The following is a 27,397-nucleotide window of genomic DNA, read 5'->3' as shown; positions in this document are numbered from 1 at the left end:
ACTCTGGAGGCTGAGAGCTGAGGGTCACCTCGTGAAGCCAAGCCCAGGGGGCAACATATGTGAGATTCTTAGCTCCATTTTCTCAGCAAAAAGCCAGACGTGGGCCAGGAGTTTGGCCTAGTGGTTAAAGTGCTTGCCTAGCATGCACGAAGACCTGGGTTCGATTCCTCCGTACCACATTCATAGAAAAAAGCCAGAAGTGATGCTGAGGCTCAAGTGGTAGAGCTCTAGCCTTGAGAAAAGTCCAAGGACAGTGCTCAGGCCCTGAGCTCAAGCCCAGGACTGGCAAAAATAAATAAATAAAAATAAAAAAGCCAGAAGTGGAGGTGTGGCTCAAGTGATAGAGCACCTACCTTGAGCCGAGGGACGGCGCCTAGGCAAGATGAAAAAGAAGGAGGAAAAGGGGGCGGAGGAGAGAGGAAGGGAAGAAGGAAAGAGAGAGAGAGAGAGAGAGAGAGAGAGAGAGAGAGAGAGAGAGAGAGAGAGAGAGAGAGAGAGAGAGACAGTCATTAGTTTCCATTCATTTTTAACACCCTTGTGATCCAGTCAGACCCTGTGAGACTGAGGTTTAGGGCGAGGAAGTGGGTGTCAGGGCCAGGGACAGTTTCTCTGTTAGTACCTCATGACAGAATTCTAAAGACGCTGGAGCCTCCTCAGGGACAGGTGTGCCATACAGGTGGCTTTTTATTTCACACACACCCAGCCATGCTCGGGACATGCCTTTTCTCTTTTTGTCCTGTCCTCATTGGCACAGATCCGTATGTCAAGGTATCCCTGCTGTGTGACGGCCGGAGGTTGAAGAAGAAGAAAACCACCATAAAGAAAAACACCCTCAACCCCATCTACAATGAGGCCGTCATCTTCGACATCCCTCCAGAAAACATGGATCAAGTCAGCCTGCTCATCTCGGTCATGGACTATGACAGGTGACTGCAGTTCTGGGACTCGGGTCCTGTCCCCTGGGTGTGTGTGTGTGTGTGTGTGTGTGTGTGTGTAGCACAGATTTCTTGGCCTAGGCCCTGGGGCTCAGGGGGCAGGCTCTGCCCACGCAAGGGTATAGGTACTTGAGGGAGAACACAGGCTCCCCTAGCAGAGGGCTTTGGCTTCCCTCCCAGCTGCCTAAACACACCCACCACTTTCCTGTTCTTCCAGGTAGCACCATCTCCCAACAGCTGTCCTTTAAAATGCCTCTCTAGCCAGGCGTGGTGGCTCGCGACTGTAATCCTAGCTACTCAGGAGGCTGAGATTTGAGGATCAAGGTTCAAAGCCAGCCTGGGCACTAAAGAACCTGAGACGCTTATCTCCAATTAACCACTAGAAAATGGGAAGTGGGGCTGTGGCTCAGGGGTAGGGTGATAGCTTGGAGCTGAAGAGCTCAGGGACAATGCCCAGACCCAGGGGTAGGGAAGTAGCCTTGAGTTGAAGAGCTCAAGGGCAGTGCCCAGGCCCAGAGTTCAAGCCCCATGACCCACCAAAAAAAAAAAAAAAAAAAAAGCCTCACTCGTGGCTGTCACCTGTAATCCCAGCTACTCAGGAGGCTGAGATCTGAGAATAACTATTCAAAACCTGCCTGGACAGGAAAGTCTGGAAGTTGCTTATCTCTAAGTAACCAACAAAAAGCTGGACGCAGAGCTGTGGTTCAAGTGGTAGAGGTCCAGCCTGGAGCATAGAAGCCAAATTGAGAGCAGGAGGCACAACCACTACCGTGACAGCTTCAGCAGCTGTACAGGCTCTGGCAGATTCTGCCCTAACTCATTTAATAGACTAAAACACTTGCCCCCGGATCTGTCTTTCTGAAGATCAGTGAATAGTTTTTGTTGTCCAGATCCTTCCTCTGGACCCTCAAGACCTTCCATGACCAGGCCTAGCCCATCCTCCCAGCCCGATTCCTCATCTAGGGTCTATTTCTTCTCACTTTTCAATTTTATTCCCATCAAGGCTGCCTCAAAAGCACTGCTTTGCTGCTGCACCCTTGTGATTCCTTCTCTCCAGCTGTCACTTGCCTGGAGATAGAAATCTGCATTAAGGCTCCAATTCTGGATCTCTCTCTCTCTCTCTCTCTCTCTCTCTCTCTCTCTCTCTCTCTCTCTCTCTCTCTCTCTCTCTCTCTCTCTCTCTCTTTCTCTGTCTCTTTCTTTTGTGGGGGGAGGCGGTCAGTACTAGGGCTTGATCTCAGGGCCTTGCTCTTTTGCTTGGCTTTTTCTGCTCTAGGCTACCATGCTACCACTTGAATTCCATTTCTGAATTTTCCCCTCACCACTTCTGGGGCTTGAACACTGGGCTTGGACACTGTCCCTGAGCTTCTTTTGCGCTAAGAAAGCGCTCTATCCCTTGAGTCACAGCACCACTTTCAGCTTTTTGTTTTTGAAGAGTCTCATACTTTTCCTTCCCAGGCTGACTTTGAACCCCGATCCTCAAATCTCAGCCTCTTGAGTAGCTCGGATTACAGCAGTGAGCCACTGGCATCAGACTACTTCTGGGTCTTTTGCTCCTTCATTGGACATAACAATTTCCCAGTTCATTTATGAGTGCTGACTTGGTACCTAGAGCTTCAGATCTCAGCCCCCCAAGGAGTGATGAGGGATGCTCTTGCTGAGTGAATAAATCACAGCCCCGTTGCTCGAGGAAGAGAAACAGCGCCCAGGATAGGGACGTTCATTCAGTGCTGCTGCCTCTGGTGGAAAGCGCTGGTCAGGTCATAATGTAAGAAACCTCAGCCGCATCACACCGTGTGCCACCATTTCTCGTGGATCCAGGCAAGTCTGTAGCCCCCACTTATCTCCCTGTGTCTGACAGAGGCTGCGCAAAGCCTCACACACTGGCCACTCAGGACCCTGCCCAGTATTGAGATCTTTAGAGCACACCATTCTCCCTCCCTGAGAGCCAGTCTGAAGGCCAATGGTGGGGTCTCCGTCTCTTCCTCAGAGTGGGCCATAATGAGATCATTGGAGTGTGCCGAGTGGGGACCAGTGCCGAGGGCCTGGGCAGGGACCACTGGAATGAGATGCTGGCCTACCCCCGGAAACCCATCGCACACTGGCATTCTTTGGTGGAGGTAAAGAAATCCTTCAAAGAGGTGGGTGAGGTTGCCTGGCCCCTGGCGCGTTTGCTGCATGGTGGCGTGGGCTGAGAACGGCAAGTCAGCTGTGGGAGACCCTTGGCTGTTGGCGGTAGGGGGCACAGGGGCTGCATGCTTTCTCATTGTGTGATGGGGGCTAGGGGAGATGGAAGCTGCCTGGCATTGGATGTTTCAAAAGCAATCCTAGAGGTTTTCTTATTTTCTGTTTTTCTGCACTGATACTGGGACTTGAACCCAGGACCTAGGCACTGTCCCTGAGCTTTTTCCCTCAAGGCTAGTGCTTTACCACTTGAGCCTTACTTCCACTTGCAGCTTTTTGCTGATTCATTGAAAAGAAGCAGTTCATGTACTGCCTGATCCTCAGATCTCAGGCTCCTGAATTGCCAGAATGACAGGTGTGAGTCTCTGGCACCTGGCCAATGCCGAGCTCTTAATGGAAAAATTAAAACTTTCAGAAAGCCTTTCTTGCAAGCCACTGTGCCAAGCCTGAAAAGCCTCTTCAGAGCCCCTGAGTTACATTCATCCCTTCAGAGCAACTCCCAGAGAGGAGTGAGATCAGAACCTGGCCAGGAACTCCATACCAGTTAGAACACTGAGATCCCTGAGGTCCCAGGCAGGCTGAGTTTGGCATTTCCTCTGTGGATGGATGGCAGGTAGACTGGCAGAAAGGTCGTCACTGTCTCTCACGAGAGACATCGGTGTCTAGCAAAGCCCTGGAGGTCAGTGGCTCCATTTTTGGTCCTTGCTGGCTTGCTGTGGACTCTGGAACTCATGGCTTCTCACATAACTCTAAAGAAAACATCCCGTTAGCCAGGCATCGGTGGCTAAGCCTGTAATTCTAGCCACTCGGGAGGCTGAGATCTGAGGATTGCTGTTCACAACTTAAACAGGAAAGTTTGTGAAATGCTCTTCTTTAATTAACTAGCAAAACACCAGAAGTGAAGCGTGGTTCAAATGGCAGAGTACCAGCCTTGAGTGAAAAACCTAAGCGACAGCACTCAGACCCTGAATTCAAGCCACACACACACACACACACACACACACACACACACACACACACACACACACACACGAAAAAGGAAAAACAAAGAAAAACGTCCCTTTGAATGATATCAAAGCTTGCCTCACCGAGACTACATCTCATTGATTTAGATCCTATGATCTATTGCCTTGGTGATTACCTGGCCTGCTTTTCTCAAATAGATTTGGGGTACAGGTGACCACACCAGACTGAACCTCAACTTCAATGTCACAGCCCCATCTACAAGAAAAGCTAGGCGATCTATAAAACTATATAAAGTGCAAAAGATCAAGTACAAAAACAAAGAGGTTTTTGCTGTTGCTTTGTTTTTGGAGCTGATCTTTGGGCTTCAACACAGGGTCTGGGTGCTATCCCTGAGCTTTTTGTTCAAGCCTGGTGCTCTTTTACTTGAGCCACAGAGTCACTTCTGACTGATTTTTGCAAGTCCTGGGACTTGAACTCAGGGCCTGGGCACTGTCCTTGGGCTTTCACAAGGCTAGTGCCCTACCACTTGAGCCACAGCACTACTTTCAGCTTTTTCTGTATATATGGTACTGAGGAATCAAACCCAGGGCTTCCTGCTGCTAGGTGAGCATTCTACCACTAGGCAACACTCCCAGACCTGATTTTTTTTTTTTTTGGATAGTTTTAGTGGAGATACGAGTCTCATGGACTCTCCTGCCTGGTAGAAAATGTCCACCCAGCCAAGGACCTGCAGGGCCCTTTCTCATCCCCAGGTGCCACACCCATATCCACTGGAGTGAGTCCCATTGGAGGTGAGGCCACTGGGCAGAGCTGTGGGCAGAGCCCAGCCAGAAGCCCTGAGTGGGTTGCAATGAGCCTTCTTTACCGCTGTACAGACATTTGCAAACATCTGTTTAGGGGGCTTTGAGAATGAGCACGGGAAGCCACCCTGGGACCACCAGCCCTGCACTGCCTGCCCAGGGCTTTGATTCTGAGTTGGTGAGAGGCAGGCCCTGTCTATCTCTGCCATTCTAATTGCTGACCCTAAACAAAGCTAGGCCCCTGCCCCAAGGAGCTGCCTTTCTCGAGCCTGCAATAACTCACCATTGTTGCCCAGCCTGGTCTTGGCAAAGGAAGTGGGTGGCAGAGTGGCAGGCAAAAAGGAGTGAGGCATACTATAGAGGTGCAGGACTAGGGCCCAGGATCATGATAAATGCAATCTAATTAAGCCAAATAATTGATTCCAAGTCAGTTTCTTTGAGAACTCTGACTCACTAAGCCAGACAAAAGAGGAAGATAAAGTAGAATCAAGCCCTTGGAAATGAATATTTGGTGAGGCTGTAGAGTTAACAGTCCATGAAAAACAAAAAGATTAAATTGATTCATATCCTTTGGCTTCACGATTTTTTTTTTGACCTGGTATTTGAGTGAGCGATTGGGCATACACAGGACTACCCTCCACACACACACACACACACACACACACACACACTTCTCCTCAGCTGATCATTGTATAAAGAAGCTGAAAATGGACCTTCATCTTGGCAGCTGAGGATTTCAGCAGTATGTACTGATGTGGAGTCTTTACTGACACTTTTATAATACTACATTTATCCACCAAGGTGTGAGCTGGTGGCTCACAACTATAGTCCTAGATACTGAGGAGGCTGAGATGTGAAGACCATGACTTAAAGCCAGAGTGGGCAGGAAAGTCCATGAGATGCTTATCTCCTGTTAACCAGCAAAAAGCTGACAGTAGAGCTGTGGTTCAAGTGGTAGAGTCCCAGTCAACTGGCACAAAAGCCAAGCGAGAGTGCAAGGCCCTGAGTTCAAGCATCAACACTCACACACACCACACACATACACACACACACCCCCTTAAAACTTCAGCAAGCTGATACGAAGCAACATTCTGAGTTCCTGAGGCACTTTGTGCTGAGTCTGTCTTCAAAGCCATCCTTACAGCTCACCTGGGCTTTCCCCTTAGCTCGGCTCTGGACTAAGAGCCTTGTTTTCGAAAGTTGGATCTCCCTCCCATCTGCATCTTCCAGAAAGAAATCTTCTCCTGCACCAGGAAGATAAATGACCTCATATCTGTAGAGCTCTCAGTATTTTCTTGTACCTTTCTTAGCTGAGTTTCAAGTGCTGTGATCACTTCTCTTTTTATTAATAAGAACAGAAGACATCAGACTGGCTTGCCTGTTAGGGGTTTAAAATAAGGTTGAGGGAAACAAATTAACTGAAAAGGTATTTTTCCCTGCTGGGCTCTCTCATGAATAAAAATTCATTTAGCCACATCAAATGCCCTTGCCCAGCTGCGTGCCAGCCCCTTATTTCCCGCATCCTTACTCAGTGCTATGTGCCATCATTGTCATTACACACGGAGTCCCGCTGACCAGGGCCCTTCTTCAAGGCATTCTATTGCAAAGATCCTAGTTCAGATCATCTGCCATCCATTTTAATGTGTATGTATCAGCATTGGCCTTGAACTCAGGATTTTGCACTCTTGCTTAGCTGTTTTGTTTCAGGCTAATGCTCTCCACTTGAGCCACAGCTCCATTTCTGACTTTTTGCTGGTTAACTGGAAGTAAGAATCCCATGGACTTTCCTGCCTAGGCTAGCATTGAACCATGATCCTCAATCGAAGCCCCAAAGTATGCTGGGATTACAGGTGTGAGCTGCAGCTTGTGGCTTTCCATAGATTTCACATCTCAACAAAAGACCTTCTTGGAGCTCAGCTGGCTGGGAACAGTTACCCTCCAGAGCTGCCACCTTGATATGCATTCCAGAATGATTCATCTCTCCATTGTCCATGCATCAATCTCCTCCTCTGGTTTATCAGCCCAGGAAAAATCAAGGCCTTAACACTCTATGTGGCCACACTGGGAGGCTTACGGGACAAAGGGACTCTGTGTAGCATTTTGTGTTTCCTGCTCTGGGCTGGAACTATGGATCCAGGTGTCTAAGTGGCCTCTTAGCCAGGGAGAAGCAAGCGATTATCAGGTACCCCTCACTGACCATCCACAGTGGGTACCAAGCTCCTTATAGGAAGATCTGCCCGTGAAAGCATTCCTAACAGTCTTATGTCACCTTCAGGGTAAGCAAAACCTGAGTCAAAAGTCACAGGGGGCCCAGGAACCAGGCGTTTATTGATTTACAATATCTCACCAGGGAACCCCTCGGTTGTGATTTCACTCATATGGATGCTGCAAGCAGAGGGACTGCACCGGAGTTAGGAGTAAGTACCTGGTATCTGGAGTGGAAGGAACCAGTAGACCCGGCTTTGACCTGGCTCCGCTCCTCACTTGCTGTCTTGACTTCTGTTTCTTTGTTTTCCTGTAAGAACGAGAGGGCGGGACTGGCTAAACCCCACCTCCCACCGACCCCCAAGGCCACCTCCACTTCTTTTTTGGCCAGTACTAGGACTTGAACTCAGGGGCAGGGCACTGCCCCTTAGGTTTTTTTTTTTTTCACTCAAGCTAGTGTCTGAGCATCTATCTAGCCTTTGCTTAGTTGTGTGAGCCTTCAGGCTGCCATGCTCAAGGAAGTGTGGAGATGCCCTGAGGGAGTCAGTGGAGGCGGAGTGCAAGACTGTGTGCTGTGTGTCATCCTGCTGGTCTGGTGTCTCCTTGGCTCCAAGGAGTTTTCCCTTTAGTGTGGAAGTGATGCTGGATGATCTTTAGATAGCTTAGCTCTGTCTAGAAATGGCTATCATTCCTCAGGGTGGAAATAAGAGGCAAAGGAGGCTGCACTGATGGTGTGAAGACCATCTGACCACTTACCTGACCTCTGCCTCTCTCTTCTCCTCTCCCCACCAACAGAGGAGTGAGACACTGATTCTGTGAACTTAGGTTCCCCCACTAGACAGGGCAAGAATATTCCTGGGGTAAGACCCTGGCCCTAGAAACATGGCAGGGTGAGCGAGGCCTGGCTTTTCCATTTCAGGGAGGGTCGAAGGACTCCAGGCATAGGTCTGTCTGTCCTCAGCTCCTTTCATCCATCACCCATTACCACGCACACTTCCACAGCAGGTTAAAGGCCAAGGGGGGTGGAGAGTGGGCATGTGAGGAGAAGGCTGGGGAGGAAGAAGTGGAAGGGCCTCCTTGCCTCACCCTTCACCCCTTCAAACTGAAAAAGAGAGCCCAGTCAAAGCACTATCCTTGGGGTTCTTTGCTATACTCACAGTTCCCAGGCAAATTGCAGATAATTCGTGATGTGGATTCACGGCAGTAAGGCCACGCTCAGCACACTGCCACTAATGTAAGCTGTTTGTTGCAAGAAAAATGGTGGAATCACACAGAAATGGTCCGAAGACAGAACCTTAATAATACATGCGCACACACACACACCACATTGTGAAGAAAGCTGAACTTGCCTCTGCAGCAGGTTTTGCATGGATCCTCCAGACGAGACACCCTAGTTCATTCTTCTCGCTGTGCATGGGGGACAGCAAATCCACGCTTTCCAAGGAGCCGGGAGAGGAAGCCAGTGCATGGCCAGGGTGGAGTTTGGGTGGATGCGTGAACGCCCTTTGGCCATCAGTAATGGTTTCTTCCTCTCTGCAGTGGCACGGCCGAGCTGCCAGCTTCGACAGCGAGAGTTCGAGCCCATCGCCAAAGCCGCCTCCAACGCCGTGATGGCGGCCAAGCCGCCCATCAGATTCCGCTGTGTTCTTTCCACACTTGTCCAGTGTCAGCGTCTAAACAGTGTCGTGTGCAGCGCGGCCCTGCTGCTCGTGGGCAGCACCAGGCCCAGACGTTTGTCCTGTGGCCAGATCTGTCTTCATCATTCCTGTCTCCCCAGGTGATGTTTTTGTGGTTTTTTGACTTTGTTTGGGTCGGCTGTCAAGACAAGAAACAACAAACCAATGGACAACAAACAAAACCCTAATGAGTAGAGGGGGGTAAAAAAAAAGCCAAGGATAGAGAGCCAGAAGTTGGTTCTAGAAAACCAGATGTAAAATAGCAGATGTTCTAGAAAAGCGGATTGACTCTCTGAAATTTTGTCTCCACCAAGCTCTGCAACCTGAAGAAGCAAGCAGTGGGCGTGGCCATGGCTGCAGTGGGCGTGGCCATGGCTGCAGCCGGTGGAATCGTGATTTCAGTAGGTGTGGTCATGGTCTCAATGAGTGGGGCAATGTCCACAGTGGGTGGGGCTATGATTATTTTCCATGCTCTACAGGGATAGTACAGATCCATTGATGGACCTTTACAAGGCCAAGGATCACCTTTGAGCTTCTTTGCTGGTGTGATTCAAGCCAAAATCTGATGTGTTGACTTTTGCAGAGTATGGGATTCTTCAGCTTTTTTCATCAACTAGAAACATCTTGATTCCTTCCTCACATTCTTTAGGAATGATCCTGCTTAAACTAATCTTGCCATATGTTTTCTGATGCCTCACCACAGTTAATGATGGCATGTGTTTGAATGCAGGATCTCAGTTCTTGAAAAAAAAAAAACCTTTATTGTGAAGAAATATAGGTACATACATTTCAGGATGATTTATGCGTCACACATAGCTTTTTTAATTCCACAAAGTATCAAACAGCAGTCTTAAATGCCTAAACAAATAAAAGGAAAAAATCTAGATAAAATGGTCTTTTCTGAATGAGGATTTTGGAAACCTAAGTAGCAGATTGAATCTCTCTGGAAAGAGCATCTGCTTGGTTAAAACCAATCAGCTTGAGCCTATTTCAACTCCGCAGACTCTGGGACAATTCTCACCTTAAACTTTAGTTCTATAACATATTAAGTATTCTGTGTTGTTTTAGTAGCAGTGTTTTGTTTTACCTTTAGGTCTCTACCTTAACCCAACTTCACTTGAGAGAAAAAAAAAGTTTCAACTATTCTGTATTGTAATAGCACATTCCTATAGAGTGAATCGTGACCTCCTTGCCAAGGTCTCAGTCTTAGTCCTCTGTCCAGTAAGCACATGGGAGTGGCTTTCTACTCCAACTTGAGACTACATACTGCCTGTTTCCAGAGCTGTGTGTGGAAATTGCTAGTAGCCACTCAAAACTCTTTCTTTCAGCCATGGAAGATCAAGAACATAAAAGCTATCCACACACCTTGTGTCTTATTTGTTATAGATGTTATGTGCTATAGGACAAGCATCATAATTAAGCAATGCTCACTTGAAGCCAAGTGACCTGGTTTCTCCCGTGCTATCACTTTAGGTAATGTCTATTTCCTAATACAAGGAGGTTGGATGTGAGCCAGCAGGATAAAGTGGTGGCAAGAAAAGTTTTCATAGAGAAAAGTCACTGTAGATAAATCTAGACTCTTCTGTGTATGAGCCTAAGGCTAGGGACTAATGTATGGAGATAACTTTTCTCCCCAAATGTCTTGTGATGGATGGGCTTTCTTGGTCAGGCAGTCCTGTATTTGGATGTTCTCTAGGGAGTAAGACCAAACTCAAGTCATGACAAGACTCCTAGCAGGTGACAAACTTCATTCTTCGTCTGACTGTCCATGTAGCTAGCCACCTCAATCCCTGAGCGGTTGTTGCAGTTGTTGATGGGGACAGCTGTGTTTCATGGGGATCCTGGAAGTTAGTGTCAGAGCATCCTCCCAGAAGTGAGGCCTGGGGCAGGGGCGAGTGCCCCCCCAGTTTCAGAAAATCATTGCCAGAACAGATTATAGCCAGGCCCCAAAGCACCTCAACAACTACCAGTCTTGATTAACTCCTCCAGCAGGGGGGCACCTGGGAAGGTTTCAGTTCCTGGGTCCCCCATTCCCCACCTCATTTGTCCCAGGGGAGACAAGCCCTCAACCTGAAGTTTGACTGGTATGTGAACCACTGTGTCTCATTATGCAACCCAGTGTCCAGATGAGAGTAAGCTGAAATAAATTTCAGCATAAGCAAGTTCAAAGTGAGTTCACTTGTTAGCTTTCTCTGGCATGAGAAAGTCCTTGTGTGGTGGTTGTGAGCTCTGCCCAACTTGTAACAAGGACACTGCACATGGATTTTTCATTTGCTAGTCCTGGGGGTTGAACTCAGGGGCTAGGCCCTGTCTCTGAGCTTTATTTGCTCAAGGCTACTGCTTTGTCACTTGAGCCACAACTCCACTTCTGGCTTTTTTTTGGGGGGGGGAAGGTTAATTGTAGATATGAGTCTCACAAACTTTCCTGCCTGGGTTGGCTTGCATGCACAATCCTCAGACCTCAGCCACCTGAGTAGGTAGGATTGTAAGCGTGAGCCACCAGCATCCAACTAGGAAAGAAAGAAAAGAAAAGAAAAACAAGTTTTTTTTCTCATTTTGGTGGGGGAGGAGCAATATTTCTGCCCCTTCCCCTCTGCACTTATCTGGATGTTAATGAATTGGAATTACTGCTTTGTGTCTTCCCATCCCTGTCAAAGCCTGGAATTTTTATTCAATTAAATTTCTGTCTCTTGCCCAATTCTCTTGTCATTCTTATGTTCCTGAGATTTTGCAGGCCTTGCGCACAGCATAATGGTGAATTTTTGAATTTGTCTTTCTTTGCGGTCAGCAGCTACCTCCCTTCCATTCGAGGCTTGAATTTGGGATCTAGGTCCTAGGTACTATCCCTTATTGTTTTCATTCTTGATCCACAGCTCCACTTTCATCTTTTGGCTGGTTAATTAGAGAAAAGAATCTCATGGATTTTCCTGGCTTTGAACTACAGTCCTCAGATCTCAGCCTCCTGAGTTGCTGGGATTACAGGCGTGAGCCACCAGCATGTGGCTTCATCCCCAGTTATTAATTAATTTAGAAGGCAGCCCTGAGAGAGGAGAGCGGAAATTCCATTCATTTCTCCACATGCACACTTAGATTCCTGGCACTCCATGGAGAGTTGAACCCCTGAGTAGCTCAGCTGCTCTGGAGGCTGCTTTATCTCAGGAGCGCACACACCATCTATCCGCCAGCTTCAGAATTCTGCCATGCTGGAGGCCTGTCCACAGCTGGAAGGCCTCCAGGCCCAAAGCATCATGGGTATGGGCTAGACTACACTGGGCCACCACCTGCCCATCTCCCAGCTGACAGCAGCCAAGGCTTAGTTCTCACTCTTGCTCTGAAATGCCCTGGCATGTCTCCAGAGACCAGGCAGCAGCTAACATGGCTGACATTCCCACACCTGAGGGAGAAGGAGGCTGAGAAGGACCATCCACTGGAGCTGGCCTGCCAACACAGGACTCCCAACGCTTCCTTTTGTTTGTATCCATTGCCACAACCACTCGTGACTCCACTAAAACTCAACTAGCCAAGTGCCTAGAAGATGAAATGGTGAGGGAGTGACCCCTGAGAAGGCCGCCCGACGGGCTTGTGAAGGCAGACAGCCAGATTGGAGAAACTAAAAAAGGGAAATAACATAGTCTACTCATTGTAGAATAAATCTTACAACAAACTTTTTTTTGAAGTCATTCATGGGGTTTGAACTCTGGGCCTGGGCGCTGTCCATGAGCTCTTCAGCTCAAGGCTAGTGCTATACCACTTGAGCCACAGCACCATTTATAGTTTCTGATGGTTAATTGGAGATAAGAGTCTCCCGAATTTTCGTGATGGGCTGGCTTTGAACTGCGATCCTCAGATCTCAGCCTCCTGAGTAGTTCGGCTGACAGACATGAGCCTCCAGCTCCTGGCTTCCTTTTAATCTAGCAAAATGTCAGTGATGACAGTTCAAAAGAGAAAGTAGATAAACTATAAGGGAGGTGAAACGGAAGTTACAGAAGTCCAATGAAGAATATCAAAACCCAGGTTAGACCCAGTGGCTGTATAATTCCAGCCACTCAGGAAGCAGATCAGGAGGAACAGAGCTTGAGGTCACTTGGACAAAATATTCATGAGACAACCCCCTCTCCCCTCTCAACCAGTAGCTACGTGTGGGGTGCATCTGTCATTCTTGCTATATGGAAACATTTAGGAGAGTTGAAACAGCCCTAGGCAAGCATGTGAAACTCTATCTAAAAAATAATGAAAGACGCCAAACGCTGGTGGCTCACACCTGTAGTCTTAGCTACTCAGGAGGCTGAGATCTGGGGATCTCAGTTCCAAGCCAGCCAGGGCATGAAAGTCCATGAGACTCTTATCTCCAATTAGCCACTAGAAAAGCAGAAGAACTGTGGCGCAAAGAGGCAGAGTACTAGCCTTAAGCAAAAGAGCTTAGGTACAACAGCCACGCCCTGAGTTCAAGCCCCACAACCAACAAAAACAAAACAGAGCAAAAACCTCAATTCTACAACCTATCTTCTCCCTCCTGCCCTGCCTCCAGGACCCTTCAGGAGCTTGAAGGCCTCCATGCTGATCTTTCTTTTTTCTTTTTATTTAGGTATATACTAATGTGTTCGGCCAACAAACATGCATTGAGCAGATAATGTTAAATTTATACTAGACTTGAGCATATGCAAATTAAGTAGCTAATAGATACCAAGTGCTTCCTATCTGCCAGGCCTTGTTCTAAGTGCTTGAGACAATCTCACAGATTCTGCCCTCAGTCCTAAAGACTAAGGAATTTACCCAAGGTCACAGGATACTAACACACAGAGCTTGCAGCTGCCAACGGGATGCTAAGCTTATTTCTAAGGAAACAGAGATTTTCCATGAGCTCCAGAGGGGAAAATAGCCACATAAATAGAATCCTGCTCTCTGGACCATTCTAGATATACACCAGAGATCTGGGGCTGCCTCCAGAAGGAGCATCTGTGCGCCTGTGCACACGCCCAGATGGTGTGCCCATGCGCAATCCCAAACGGTATACCTGTGCTCAATACCATCATGGTGTATCTATGCACAATCCTGCCACAGTGTGCCTGTGCGAGATCCTGTCCGCATCCTGAAGATACCCTTGGGAGCCCTGCTGGCCTCCCCTCCAGGGCAGACGGCTTGAAATGGCTCCTTAGATAATCACAGTCATGCACATTCACTTGCCACTGCATGATGCACCCTTTATGGCAGCCACAGCCAGTCACTCATGTTTTCCACAGTGTTCAAGATGAGGAGAACCTTGGTGCTACCTGGCAGCTCTACTGGAAGCAGCGTGAAGCCAGGGATTGGCCCTGTACCATGCACGGCTCTGCACAAAACTTGGGCCATTTGACGTGGTGAAAAGGCCACCCTTTGAGGACAGACAGCATGCAGAGGGTTAGAGATACTTCAGAATCCCCCGGCCCCCTTCCCAGACAGCTTTCACACCCATACCTGAGCCATCCCAGCTGAGAACTCAGTCCCCAAGAGATAGGGAGATGTGACTCCTTTCCCCTGAGGTTACTTTTTTCCCCTACAGTTAGGTGACACACCGGGTATTATCCAGAGACGCTGAGCCCAGCGTGGGCAGGTGCCTCAGGCTTTCCTGATGTGACACTGCTCTTCTCTGTGACTTCATCCAGGAGTCTGTGGCAGGCAAGTTGAAGAGGTCCCTTTCAGGCAGGGGCAGTGAGGAGCCAGAAAACTTGTGGCTAGGAATTCTACAAGTTTCTGGAAATGTGAGTCTCTGAGACGACTGAGGACTGTTAACCCCAGTGAAAGACCTGCAGCCCTTTGTTTTCTGAAGAAATGTCTGTGAAATCAAAGAACCAGACAAGGGCTGGAAGTTTGGCCTAGTGGTAGGAGTCCTTGCACAGCATGCATGAAGACATGGATTTGATTACTCAGTACCACATACATAAAAAAGCTGGAAGTGGTGCTGTGGCTCAAGTGGTAGAGCGCTAGCCATGAGGAAAGCCCAGAAACAGTGCTCAGGCCCTGCGTTCAAGCCTCAGGACTGGCAGAGGAAGAAGAAAAAGAAAAAGGAGAAGGAGAAGAAAAAGGACAAGCCTCATATCTGTCTTCCTTAAATTACCAGTAACTTCCTCTCCCCAGTATTATACATGTGCCTGACTCAGAGGCCAGAGGTCCGTGGAACCTGCTAGACTTGGGCCTGGAGCTGCCCAGCCCCTGCCAGGGAAGCTGGGGAGTCTGTGACCCTCAGCTTATTGAACCCCAGTGCCTACCTGTCATGGAATGCTGTTTTCTCTGCCACATTTTCAGGCCGGGGTAGATTTCACTTTGACACCAATGTATTTAGTACCTTCAAGTACCCAGAGACAAAGATCAAGAAGCCTTAGATTTGGACTTCTTGAACTCCTTCGATCTTGCTATCTGCCTGTCTGATACTCCATGAACACATTTATCAGATAATGTCTCAGACATCCTGCCCCACACAATCATGAAGCGCTCGCTCTCTCTCTCTCTCTCTCTGGCTCTTTCTATGTATGGGGTACTGAGGAATTGAACCCAGGGCTTCAAACACATTAGGCAAGAGCTCTACCACTAAGCCACATTCCCAGCCCCCTTTTCTTCCTTTCTTCCCATCTTTCTTTCCTTTCTTATTTCCTTCTTTCCTCTCTCTCTCTCTCTCCCCCCCCCTCTCTCTTTCTCTCTTTCGCCTTTCTTACTTCTTTCTGTCAATGCTGGGGCTTGAACTCAGGACCTAGATACTTTCCCTTGGCTTTTTCACTCAAGGCTGATGCTCTAGTACTGATCCACTGGAGATAAAATTTGCAAGGACTTTTCTGCCCAGTCCTTTTCTGGCAGGCCTAAGTCACCAGTGTCAGGCTATTTCTTTTCTTTATAAACTACTCAGTCTACAGTATTCTGCTCTAGTCATAGATAACAGCCTGAGATCGAAGCCCGCCCCGGCTGGCTGGGGTGCCTCTCTGGGGTCTGGCAGCAGTGGCAGCTGGTAGTGGTCAGCTCAACTTCCTAGACAGTCTTCGAAGGCCTCGCCTTCACAAGTAGGCAACTTGAGAACCAGGAGAAGGACCTGGTACTGCTCTGCAGCAGAGAGAGGGCGAGAGAAGCAGGAAGGAGGGTGTAAGGAATCAACCAAGTGGCTGAGTAATTAATTTAGAATAACTTAAGCACTGAGCACTAACCAAAGTGGTGACATTTAATGAATGTCAGTCACTATCTCACCCATTGCAGCTGTCTTTTTAAATGTCACATCTCTCTCAGTTGCTTGTTTCTGGGGCTTGCAAGGTAGGTGCTACCTCCCTCTGCAGCCTGGCGTCTGCCCAGTGGGTTAGCATGACATGAACTCTTGAAGCAGAAAGCACCAGCTGCAGTGATGGAGATGGCACCAGCACCCAGACAGTGGGCATGAGGGGCTCTCCCTCCCTTCCACTTCTCCAGGCCTTTCTCTGCACCAGGAGAGGGGCAGGTGTTTTATCATCTGCCCCACCATGCCACTGTCTATGCCCTCCAAATGTCTCTGAGTTTTCAGGAGAAAAACCTGAGCTAAACTCTAGTGAGGAAGCCAGGCAATGGGGAAACTGGGCTTCGGGAATTTCAGAGACAAACCAGGAAGCAAACCTGATGGATGTTCACTTTCGAGAAGCAGTGTGGGGCCAGGAGTTTGGCCTAATGGTAGAGTGCTTGCCTAGCCTGCACAAAGACCCCGGTTTGGTTCCTTGGTATCTCATACATAGAAAAAGCTGGAAGTGGTGCTGTGGCTCAAAGGGTAGGGCTTTAGCCTTGAGAAAGCCCAAGGACAGTGCTCAGGCCCTGAGTTCAAGCCCCAAGACTGGCAAAGAAGAAGGAAGAGGGAGATGAGGAGGAGGTAGAGTGCCAAGTCCAGCCATGGTGACTCATGCCTGTAATCCTAGCTACTCAGGAGGCTGAGATCTGAGGATTGCAGTTCAAAGCCATGAGACTCTTATCTCCAATTAACCACCAGAAAACCAGAAATGGTGCTGTGGCTCAAAGTGGTAGTGCACTAGCATTGAGCTGAAGAGCTCAGGGACAGTGTCCAGGCCCAGACTTCAAGCCCCATGACCAACAAAACAAAAACAAGAAGTGTGAAGACAGCACTCAAAATCCTGTCCTCAGTCCCTCCACCATGCAGGCTGCAGGGGAGAAGAGGAAAAAGAAATAAGGCTGCAGAGACTGGGGCTCCCGCAGCTTGGAAGTGGCCTAGTCTGTCACCGGCTCCCCCTTTATCTCCCTCCCCCCAGCCCTGGTATTTATTTTGTCAAGCTGTAAGTCCATTGCTCAAAGCAGGTCCACCACGGGAATCTTTCTCAGGACACCACACTGTGGTCAGTAAGTGTGTATAGGCATGCGGTCTGATGTATATTCTCATATATTTTCTTATTTTAGCTCTAACTTCCACATATGAGAGAAAATGTGTGTTGTTTGTGTCTCTAAACCTGACTCCACTCAACGTAATATTTTCAGGCCCATACATTTCCCTATAAATAACATAGTATTTTGAATAAAGTTCAAACATATACATACGTATGTATGTATGTATGTATGTCACATTTTTTTCATCCACTCATCTGTTGTGGGGCGTCTAGGCTGTTTCTAGCCTTCTTTTTTTTTTTTTTTTTTTTTTTTTTTTTTGCCGGACTCAGGGCCTGAGCACTGTCCTTGGGCTTTCTCAAGGTTAAAGCTCTACCACTTGAGCCACAGCACCATTTCTGGCTTTTTTCTATGTATGTGGTACTAAGGACTCGAACCCAGGTCTTTGTGCATGCTAGCCAAGCACTCTACCACTAGGCCAAACTCCCGGTCCCTGTTTCCATCCTTTGACTGTGGTGACTAGCCATGAACATGGACATGCAGGATCTTAGCACATCTTGACTTGCCATACTTGGATAAATGAAGGCAGATTTGGGCTGGGAATGTGACTTAGTGGTAGAGTGCTTGCCTAGCATGCACAAAGACCTGGGTTTGATTCCACAGTACCACAGTACCACATACACAGAAAAAGCTAGAAGTGGTGCTGTGGCTCAAGTGGTAGAGTGCTAGCCTTGAACTAAAGAAACTCAGGGATAGTGCCCAGGCCCTGAGTTCAAGCCCCAGGACTGGCAAGATAGATAGATGATGGATGGATAGATAGATAGATAGATAGATAGATAGATAGATAGATAGATAGATAGATAGATAAGGCAGGGTTTCTCTCTTCCCTAGTGCCCCTACCCATCTGGGTTCTACATGTTAGGCACAGCAAAGGTCCTTCAGCTACAGCTACTCAGCCTCTGAAACCATGAACTAAACTTATTTTCCTTTAAACTGTTAATATTTCCTGTTATGCCAACCCTAGACAGCGCCGTCTGTCCTCTGCCCCTCCCAGGTCCAAACGAATGGCTCACCAGTTCCCATATCTTCTTTATAGCTGGATTATGTTCTAGTGAAAGTTCCCCATTCCTGCCCAGGAGCCATGGCCCTTAGTACTGAGACGGGGCCTGGCTCACAGCAGGCAACTCGCAAGTGTTTGTGGGAGTGAATGGGTGAGGGGCTTCTACAGGCCAAAATAAAACTTATCACCATGGCCCAGAATTACCAAGTGCCCTTGCAGACCAGCGTGCCACCACCAGCTCTCCAAGGATTGGCACTGCCCTGCAATCTTGAATACCGGGGACCAGGGACCAGCTCTGTGGCACCCTAGCCCCAGGTCTGCCCCCCACACACATTGGCCCCAATTTGGCTCAGGAAACCTAGCTGACATCAGAGAGTCAGCAGGCTGGACCTGCTGCCTCTGCCCCAGCCCTACTCCCTCTCTCCCTCCTTCCCTCCTTCCCTTCCTCCCTCCCTCCCTCCCTCTTCTCATCCAGGGTGGTATCCAGGGTCAGCATGTCTAATGATGGATGCTTTCAATATTTTGTCCATTCTCTTCAGAAGGGTTGATTAGAACCCAGCCAGCAGGAGCAGGTAATTAGGTAGATTTTCCTGATGAGCAGGAGGACCAGCAGGTGTAAGCAGGGATTTGGGTCCCAGTGTGCTCTTAATTAAGTATCTGTTCTGTTCACACATTGGATGCCAAGCTTCCTCACGAGTCCCGGTGTGGGTGGAGGAGAAGGCCAAGGGCAGGCCCCCTCCAAAACACACCAACAATACCCAGCAGACAGACAACCTAGCCTTCCACTGCACGCCTAGCCTTGGATTATGCAAAAGAGAACTGAGAACACTGGAAGAGGCTCTGACAAGCCAGGCAGACAAAAGAATTGGAGGACTAGAAGGAATATTGAAACCTCAGTTAGGCCATAGCTTGCAGTCACTTCATTTAAATCCTAACAAGGCCAGTGTTCTGAGATAACAAAGGCCAATGTGTTTAATTAAAGGTATAAATGGTAGAAATACGAGACCTGAGTTTTCATGAGCTGTTAATGAGATGGATGGGAAACCTCTAAAAATAAACCAGGGCAAGTTGAAAGGGTTATTGGGGGGGGGGGCAAAAATAAACAGAGGGTGTCAAGTAGGAAGACGTTCACTGCAAAGGCTTCAGGGGGTAGGACAGGAGAGAGAGAGACAGAGACAGAGAGATCTTAGCTTGTCTTTGACATTTTGTGAGTATATGAACGCAGGTCCTGGATGGATATTGTCCTTTTTCTGCTCAAGGCTGGTACTCAGATTTGTCTGCTCCACTTCTGGCTTTTTGGTGGTTCGGCAAGAGCTAAGAGCCTCACAGACTTTCCTTCCTAGGCTTTGAACGTTGGTCCTCAGATCTCAGCCTTCTGAGTAGTTAGGATTACAGTCACCTGCCTGCCTTTGGCTTTTGCTTTTGCTTTTTTTTTTTTTTGCCAGTCCTGGGGCTTGAACTCAGGACCTGAGCACTCTACTACATGAGCCACAGCACCACATCCAACTATGTATGTACTGAGAAATCGAACCTGGGTCTTCATGAATGCTAGGCAAGCACTCTACCACTAGGCCAAACTCCCGGCCCCCTGCCTTTGACTTTTAAAAGCAATATTGAGTTCCTCCCCCCATCAATAGAGCCACTGCAAGGCAGGCTATGCCTTATTGAACAGGAAGTCCCCAAAGAGACTTGAGTAAATATTCATGATGAGAAACGTTAAGAGCTAAGTGATAAAAATCAATCAGGCCCTGCATTTGAGCTCATCACTTCGAATTGTCTTTCCACGCGTGGGTGCAAGGCTACACACACACTCCACACGCGCAAACAAACCTCCACATGTCTTTGAGGTTTACAGCCAGAGCCAGTTGTGCACAATAGAGTGAGTGGGTAGTTGTTACCCTTTGAGGTGGATTTGAGATGCTCTCAATTCCACCCTCCCGCCATCCCCACCACCATCTCTCCCTTTTCCATGACTGCCAGTTGGGAAGTTGTTAGGAGGTTCTCAGACTATTCTTCTCTAGCACGTGCACAGAATAATGGTCAAGAAAGCTCTTTTAGTTTGTGTAACTCAAACAATCTGATAGTACAACTTTTACTCCACAAAATACCATCTACCATGCCTACCCACTACCTACCTGCAACTAGTAAACGCAAATGTAGGGTAGGAAGGAAGCTGTGGCTCAAGTGGTAGAACGCCCACCTTGAGCAGTGTGGAGGAGGGTGAATTCTATCCCCAGTACCAGCACACACACACATATACACACACAATACTAAGCACCAATGGCTCACGCCTATCACCCTAGCTACTCAGGAAGCTGAGATCTGACGATCATGGTTCAAAACCAGCCTGAGCAGATAAATCTTATCTCTGGTTAACTAGGAAAATGTCAGAAGTAGAGGTATGGCACAAGTCATAGAGCAAATGCTTTAAGTGCAAAAGCCAAACAGGAGTGCAAAGGCCCTTAGTTCAAGCACCGTACTGGCACAAACAATAAGAAAATAAAGTGCACGTGTGGCTGTCATCTGATGGCCTGATGGATGGGAACTGGATTGAGGGTTGAGTCTGTGCAGGGGCCTTCTCCTGCCCTGATATCCCCTGGGGAGCAGAGAGCAGCCTGACAGCCTGTGGAGTGGGGAACAAGAAAGCCACCAAGGGAAAGGACAGGATCCATGAACGGGCACCTAGAGTGACAGAACCACGTGATCTGTCCCTCCCACTATCATTGGACAGGCCAAGAAATGAAGGCGGGTCAGATTCCTTCCACTGCTCACCTGACTAGTTCATGGAACTATGTCCCTAGGGAGACACTTTCTTCCAACTTGGTTACATTTATAGCTGTGAGCCCTATGTGGTTTTGTCTTGTGTACATTTGGTTTTTGTTTCTTGTGTTGCTATTAGGACTTGAACCTAGGGCCTCAGGCCCTTGCTTGGCTCTTTTGCTCAAGGCTAGGTGCTCTACTACTTGAGCCACATCTCCACTTCTGACTTTTTGCTGGTTAGAGTTAAGAGTCTCCAGAGCTGGAAATGTGGCTTGGTGGTAGAGTGCTTTTCTAGCAAGCATGAAGTCCTGGGTTCAATTCCTCAGTACCACATAAACAAAAAGCCAGAAGTGATACCATAGCTCTAATGGTAGAGTGCTAGGCTTGAGCACAGAGATGCTCAGAGACTTCCCAGGCCCTGAGTTCAAGCCCAAACACTGGCAAGAAAAAAAAACTTCAGGCCGGGAGTTTGGCCTAGTAGTAAGAGTGCTTGCCTAGCATGCACGAAGACCCGGGTTCAATTCCTGAGCACCACATATGGAAAAAGGCAGAAATGGTACTGTGGCTCAAGTAGCAGAGTTCTAGCCTTGAGGAAAAAGCCCAACGACAGTGCTCAGGCCCTGAGTTCAAGCCCCAGGACTGAAAAAAAAAAATCTCCAGACTTTCCTGCCTAAGGCTGGAGTCAAACCACAATCCTCAGATTTCAGCTGGGCTCCAGCAGCTCACGCCTGTAATCCTAACTCCTCAGGAAGCTGAGATCTGAGGACCACTGTTCAAAACCAGCCAGGGTAGGAAAGTCCATGAGATTTTTACCTCCAATTAACCATTCAAAAGCCAGAAATAGTGCTGTGGCTCAAAGTGGTAGAGGACTAGCTTTGAGCAAAATTGCTCAGGGACAGCGCCCAGACCTTCAGTTCAGGCCCCACAACCCCCCCCAAAAAAAATCTCTGCCTCTTGAGTAGCTGGGATTTCAGGAATGAGCCACTGGCTCAGTCATTCGTATACCTTCACCCCATAGAAGACAACTTGAAGTCATGTTCTACTCTTTTTTTTTTTTTTTCCTGCCAGTCCTAGGGCTTGAACTCAGGGCCTGAGCACTGTCCTTGAACACTTTTGCACAAGGCTGGTACTCTTCAGGTTTTTACTGCGTATGTGATACTGAGAAATCGAACCCAGAGCTTCATGCATGCTAGGCAAACACTCTACTAACTAGGCCAACCTCCTGGCCCCTGTTCCAGTCTTCACAGATCACCTCCAAGATGGTTTGCCTGCCCCAATGTCCACATTACTCAACTGACATCCATTCTTTCTGTGTGATCCTGTCCAATAGCCATGTCTCATATTCAAACCATCTATGAGTTCCATATCCCCAGCATCCAACAAGGTAGCAAAAATGGGGATGCAGGGGCTGGGAGTTTGGCCTAGTGGTAGAGTGCTTGCCTAGCATGCACAAAGATCCGGTTCCTCAATACCAACTACATAGAAAAAGCCGGAAGTGGTGCTGTGGCTCAAGTGGTAGAGTGCTAGCCTTGAGAAAACTCAAGGGCAGAGCTCAGGCCCTGAGTTCAGGCCCCAGGACTGGCAAACAAAAGGGGGGGAGGGGCGGGTATAGAAGGGAAAAAGCCTTGCTTACTTAGAAAAAAAAATAGAAGAAAGAAAGATCTATAGAACAAGTGCCATGGTATAGCTTTCTTGTCGGGGTGTGTATCAAATCCCAAAGCTTCGAAAGGCCCTGCTGGCACTGTTAGGCCAATGTCTTCAGGCCACTGCCTGTTGTTAACATGTGACATGAATTGTGAGGTCTGGGCTCATCTACTTTCTGCAGTTTAGAACCCAGGACTGGCTTCCTCCATCTGACCGCCCTTCTGCCACAACTGTTACCATGAGCATGTCTTTCCCAGCTTGCTCTGATCCACATTTCAGCTCTGGCTGGGGGGAGGGGGGAACGGACGGACGGAGGGAAGGCTGTCCCTGAGAAGTAATCTTCTTGTTTGAGGCCAGAAATGTCCTGCAGATGCTTGTGGATTGCTGGTCACATGCTAGCAACTCTTCTTCCTCTCAAATAACCCTTTCCCCGTGGCCCAAATATCCATCTTGGTCAATCAGAGCTTTAGCTTTGGCCCTAAAAGCTCAATGAGGCAGAAAATTAGGACTAGACTACAGTTTGGCAAGGATTATGAGTCTCAGAAGTTGGCTGTGAGTATTTAGAGAGCTCCAGCTACAGGCAAAATAGGTTCCTGCACCAAATTACATAATCGCCCTGCTTTTCCTGTGTGATGGTGGAGCGCTGACTTTCTGCTGAGAGCCTTTAGCTGAGGCTATAAGCAACAAATAACCCAGTCTTCTCTGTACCCCACATGTCACCTTGGGGTGCTAGCGGGCTAGGTCTCAGAGTTGACTTGAAGGTGACAATTGTTTTTTTTTTTTTTCATAAATTTACAAGATTTCTTCTCGTGTGATTTTTTTAAATGTATACCTCGTTCCAGTGATTTCACAGTGAGCTTCATACTGTAAAAATATTTAGACCTTGAAAACTTCCATTTCTGTCACTAATTCCTACTCTTCCTGCAATTTTTATATACTCCACAGAACTACAGTTTAAAAAGCAAGCATTTAACAAATAAACATATATTTTATTTAATTTCCTTATTTTTCCAGTCCTGCACTTGAGCTCAGGGTCTGAGCTCTGTCCTTGGGTTCTCTCAAGACTAGAATCTTACTACTTGAGCCACAGTACCACTTCTGGCTTTTTCTGTGTATATGGTATCAAGAAATTGAACTCAGGTCTTCATGCATGCTAGGCAAGCACTCTACCACTAGGTCAACCTCCCAGCCCCTAAACATTTATTTATTTATTTTGGTGGGTCATAGGGCTTGAACTTGGCCTAGGTGCTGTCCCTAAGCTCTTCAGCTCAAGGCTACAGCTCTACCCTTGAGCCAAGCCCCACTTCCCATTTTCTAGAGGTTAATTGGAGATAAGAGTCTCAGGTTCTTTTGTGCCCGGGCTGGCTTTGAACCTTGATCCTCAGATCTCAGCCTCTTGAGTAGCTAGGATTACAGGCGTGAGCCACCGCGCCTGGCTAAACATTTATTTTATACAAACACTAGATCTCTATGAGCAGAGAGAATCTAATCATGTAGAATCTGTATTTCCACCCCCTCCCCGCAACTCTTCTCCTTTCTGCTCCCGTGGCCATTCACAGCCTCATCCCAATACAGATGCCTTCTGCTCCTTTGCCCGCATCCAAGTCAGGTAATTGAGTCACAGGTAATTGATTCTTTTCACCTCCCAAACATCTCTTTAATCCAAGCTCCCTCTGCAGCCCTCCCCATTACAATCTCGACAGTTACCTGCTGCCTTCCCCGCCCTCTGCCTGACTCCACTCTCACAGCCGTGCAGACTTGGGTGCAGTTCCAAGAAGTCACATCTGCAACCAGGCATCTCTGGCAACCGGTGGCCAACTGCCCTGCCCTTGTACTAGGTGTGCTGTCAAAGTTCTGGTTGTGTACTGTGAGTCGTGTCTCCTAGTTTATGAATGTATGCCCCAGGGCTCTAACTACCCTCAGGGTATTTAATTGTTGCATTTGACACTATTCAAGACCTATTTGTTGTTGTTGGCTGTTCCGGCTAGTACTGGGGCTTGAATTCAGGGCCTGATACTCTCACTTGCACAAGATTAGAGTCTATGGAGTTTTCTGCCCAGACTGGCTTCAACCCTCTATCCTCTGATTTCAGCTTCCTGAGTAGCTAGGATTATAGGCATGAGCCACCAGCTCCCAGATTCAATACAGTTGTGTGCAGACACAATACACAACGTGCATGCTTCCCGCTCCACGTGGGCACTTCTTTGTTGACTACGATGACTAATGTCTAGGGAGGGTCTTCAATTCTGTGAAGAGTATTCACAAGTCAGCCCAGAAAATCCCTTACCAAACCTTCTCAGACCTAGGACAAGGCCAAGGGAGGGAAAGGAAGGCAGGGGAAGGGAGGGGAGGGGAGGGGAGGGAAAAGGGGGGAGAAGGAAGGATAATGCTCTTATTGACCAAAGATGGCTACATCCTTTGAATGAACTCAGTGATTCGCTGGTACTGTGTTCAGGGCTCCCATAGGCTGGTGCTCTAAGTGGAGATGGGATTAGCTGAGTGTGCAGATGGCTCACGCCTGTCATCCTAGCTACTATGGAGGCTGACATCTGAGGATCACAGTTCCAAGCTAGCCTGCGCAGGAAAGTCCATGAAGCTCTTATCTCCAATAAACCACTCAAAACCTGGAAGTGGTGCTGCAGCTCAAATGGTGGAGTGCTAGCCTTGAGCACAAAAGCTTAGAGACAGTACCCAGGCCCTGAGTTCAGGTCTCATACATACACACACACACACACACACACACACACACACACACACACACATACATTGTCAATGGTGACATTGGGGACACTGGCTCTGGAGGGACACACTGACTCTATAGGGAAGGCTGTGGGAACTGTTCTGGAGCTGGTAGCCGCTGCTTGACCACATTGGCTGGTGTTCCTGCCATGAGCCGGGTACTTTGGTCCCTGGGTGTTGATTTATGATGCTGCCTGAGAGCACACAGCTGGCCCTGAGCAAGGATTAGATACCACCCAACAAACTCCGGGAGTGGCTGAAAACCCCATTCACCGGTCAGGCACAGGGTGACCTAATTTTTGAGGGAACAGCATGAGATATTAGACCAAGCCGAGGGAGGAAATCAGAGATCAAAATGGCAAGAGAATAAATCCAGGCAGGATAAATTGTGCCTGACTGTTGGGACAAGCTCGGATTCTCTCCTGTCTAGCTGCATTGGACAGTGCACAGACAGTGCTCAGGACCAGAGTTCAAGCCCTAGGACTGGCAAAAAAAAAAAAAAGTTTCTCAAATTTACCTGCCCAAGCTGGCTTTGAACCAAGATCCTTAGATCTTAGCCTCTTGCGTAGATAGGATTACAGGCATGAGCCACACAACATGGTTATTATTTGAATGCCAAGACCTTTGAGCATGTTAGCAACAACAACCACCAAAAGCTTTTGCACATTGGGAAAAAAAAAAAAACCTCAGGCAAAAAAATAAGAAACAAACAAACCTGGTTCCATTAAATAAGATATTATCTAGGAAACCTAACTAATACCAGATGCACTGCAACAGCCGCACAGCTCCATTTGTTTTACCAGTTGTAACAAAAGGAAAAGAAATGCATGCACTGAAAACAAATAGCTCCCACAAATAGCCCTGTCTGAGGCGGATCTCAGGCAGGCAGGAGCTCTCCACAGCATCCAGAGCTTGCGGCTGAATCAAGGCTCCGCAAATGCTGACACAGTTGTCCAGCTAATGTGTGTTCGCAGAACTGCTGTGCCCATGAATGAATCTAAGATCTATGTTCCTGGGATCCACTATTGAAATACACTGTCATATGGCTGTGTGTGGAGAAAGAGGTTATTCCAGGAGCCAGTACCAAAGGTGTCAGCTTGTAGCTTGGACTGTCCGTGTCCCCTGGAGACCCATCCCCGCAGCCCATGGACAATTTTTCCAGGATCGGCTGGGTGCTGGGGTGCTTTTTGCTTCCTGCTGTCTCAGGGTGAAAGGCCTCCCCACATGTTTCAGCCACGACCTGCTGTGTTACCACTGTGTCACCAAGGCCATCCAGTGACATGGCCCAAAGCCTCCAGTACCATAAAACAAAACTTTCTTCTTCTTCCTTTCTTTTCTTTTGCTTTCTTTTTTTTTTTTTTTTCCTTTTTGTCAGTTGCAGGGCTTGAACTCAGGCTCTGGGTGCTATCCCTGAGCTTCTTTGTGCTCAAGACTACGTTTTTAACCCCTTGAGCCACAGCACTAACTACTTCCAGTTTTTGGGTGGCTGATTGGAGATAAGAGTCTCACAGGGACTTTTCTGCCCGAGCTGGCTTTGAACCATGATCATCAGCTCTCAGCCTCCTGTGTGAACCACTGACATCTGGTAAATTTTTCCTGGGCCTTGAACTCAGGGCCTGAGCGCTGTCCTTGGGCTTTCTCAAAGCCAGAGCTCTACCACTTGAGCCACAGCACCATAGCCAACTTTTTCTATGTATGTGGTACCGAGGAATGGAACCCTGGTTTTCATGCATGCTAGGCAAGGGTGCTACTCAGACATAAAAACCAGTGCTTAGCTGCCTGTGTGTTTTTGCTTTGGAAGCTGCTTTTGAAGTAAAGGTAAAAGATGAAGATGATTTTTAAGGTACACACAGTTATATGCAACTGATATATATATATGTGTATTTGTATATGTATATGATATGCAACATGTAATATATAATTATATAACACATAATGTATATACATATTATATGTGATACATACATTCATCACGTAAATTACACATGTATATGTGTATGTGTCTGCCTCTGTCTCTGCCACAGTCTCATTTTGCCCTTCTCTTACGGTACTCTTGGCACTGCTGCTGTGAAGCAGATTCCTCGGGAACGCCCTTTCTCTCTGTTCTCTTTA

The 27,397-nt window shown here is 47.9% G+C and overlaps 1 protein-coding gene across 1 annotated transcript in view; it reads left to right on the top strand.

The window, feature by feature from the left end:
* Syt6 (synaptotagmin 6) overlaps window positions 1-8,761 on the top strand; it is a 29,461-nt gene extending 20,700 nt beyond the window's left edge. The window contains exons 4-6 of the mRNA XM_090333650.1: window positions 755-926; window positions 2,926-3,055; window positions 8,630-8,761. Coding sequence (XP_090189776.1) covers window positions 755-926; window positions 2,926-3,055; window positions 8,630-8,701 — 374 coding nt within the window. The 3' untranslated portion in view covers window positions 8,702-8,761. The remainder of the gene's footprint in view (window positions 1-754; window positions 927-2,925; window positions 3,056-8,629) is intronic.
* Window positions 8,762-27,397: the final 18,636 nt, after the last annotated feature.

Source organism: Megascapheus bottae, chromosome 6 (genome assembly GCF_031878675.1).
Source record: "Megascapheus bottae isolate mThoBot1 chromosome 6, mThoBot2.hap1, whole genome shotgun sequence".
NCBI lineage: Eukaryota > Metazoa > Chordata > Mammalia > Rodentia > Geomyidae > Megascapheus > Megascapheus bottae.
Note: the sequence above shows the minus strand (reverse complement) of the source record. Positions and strands in the feature narration are given on the sequence as shown.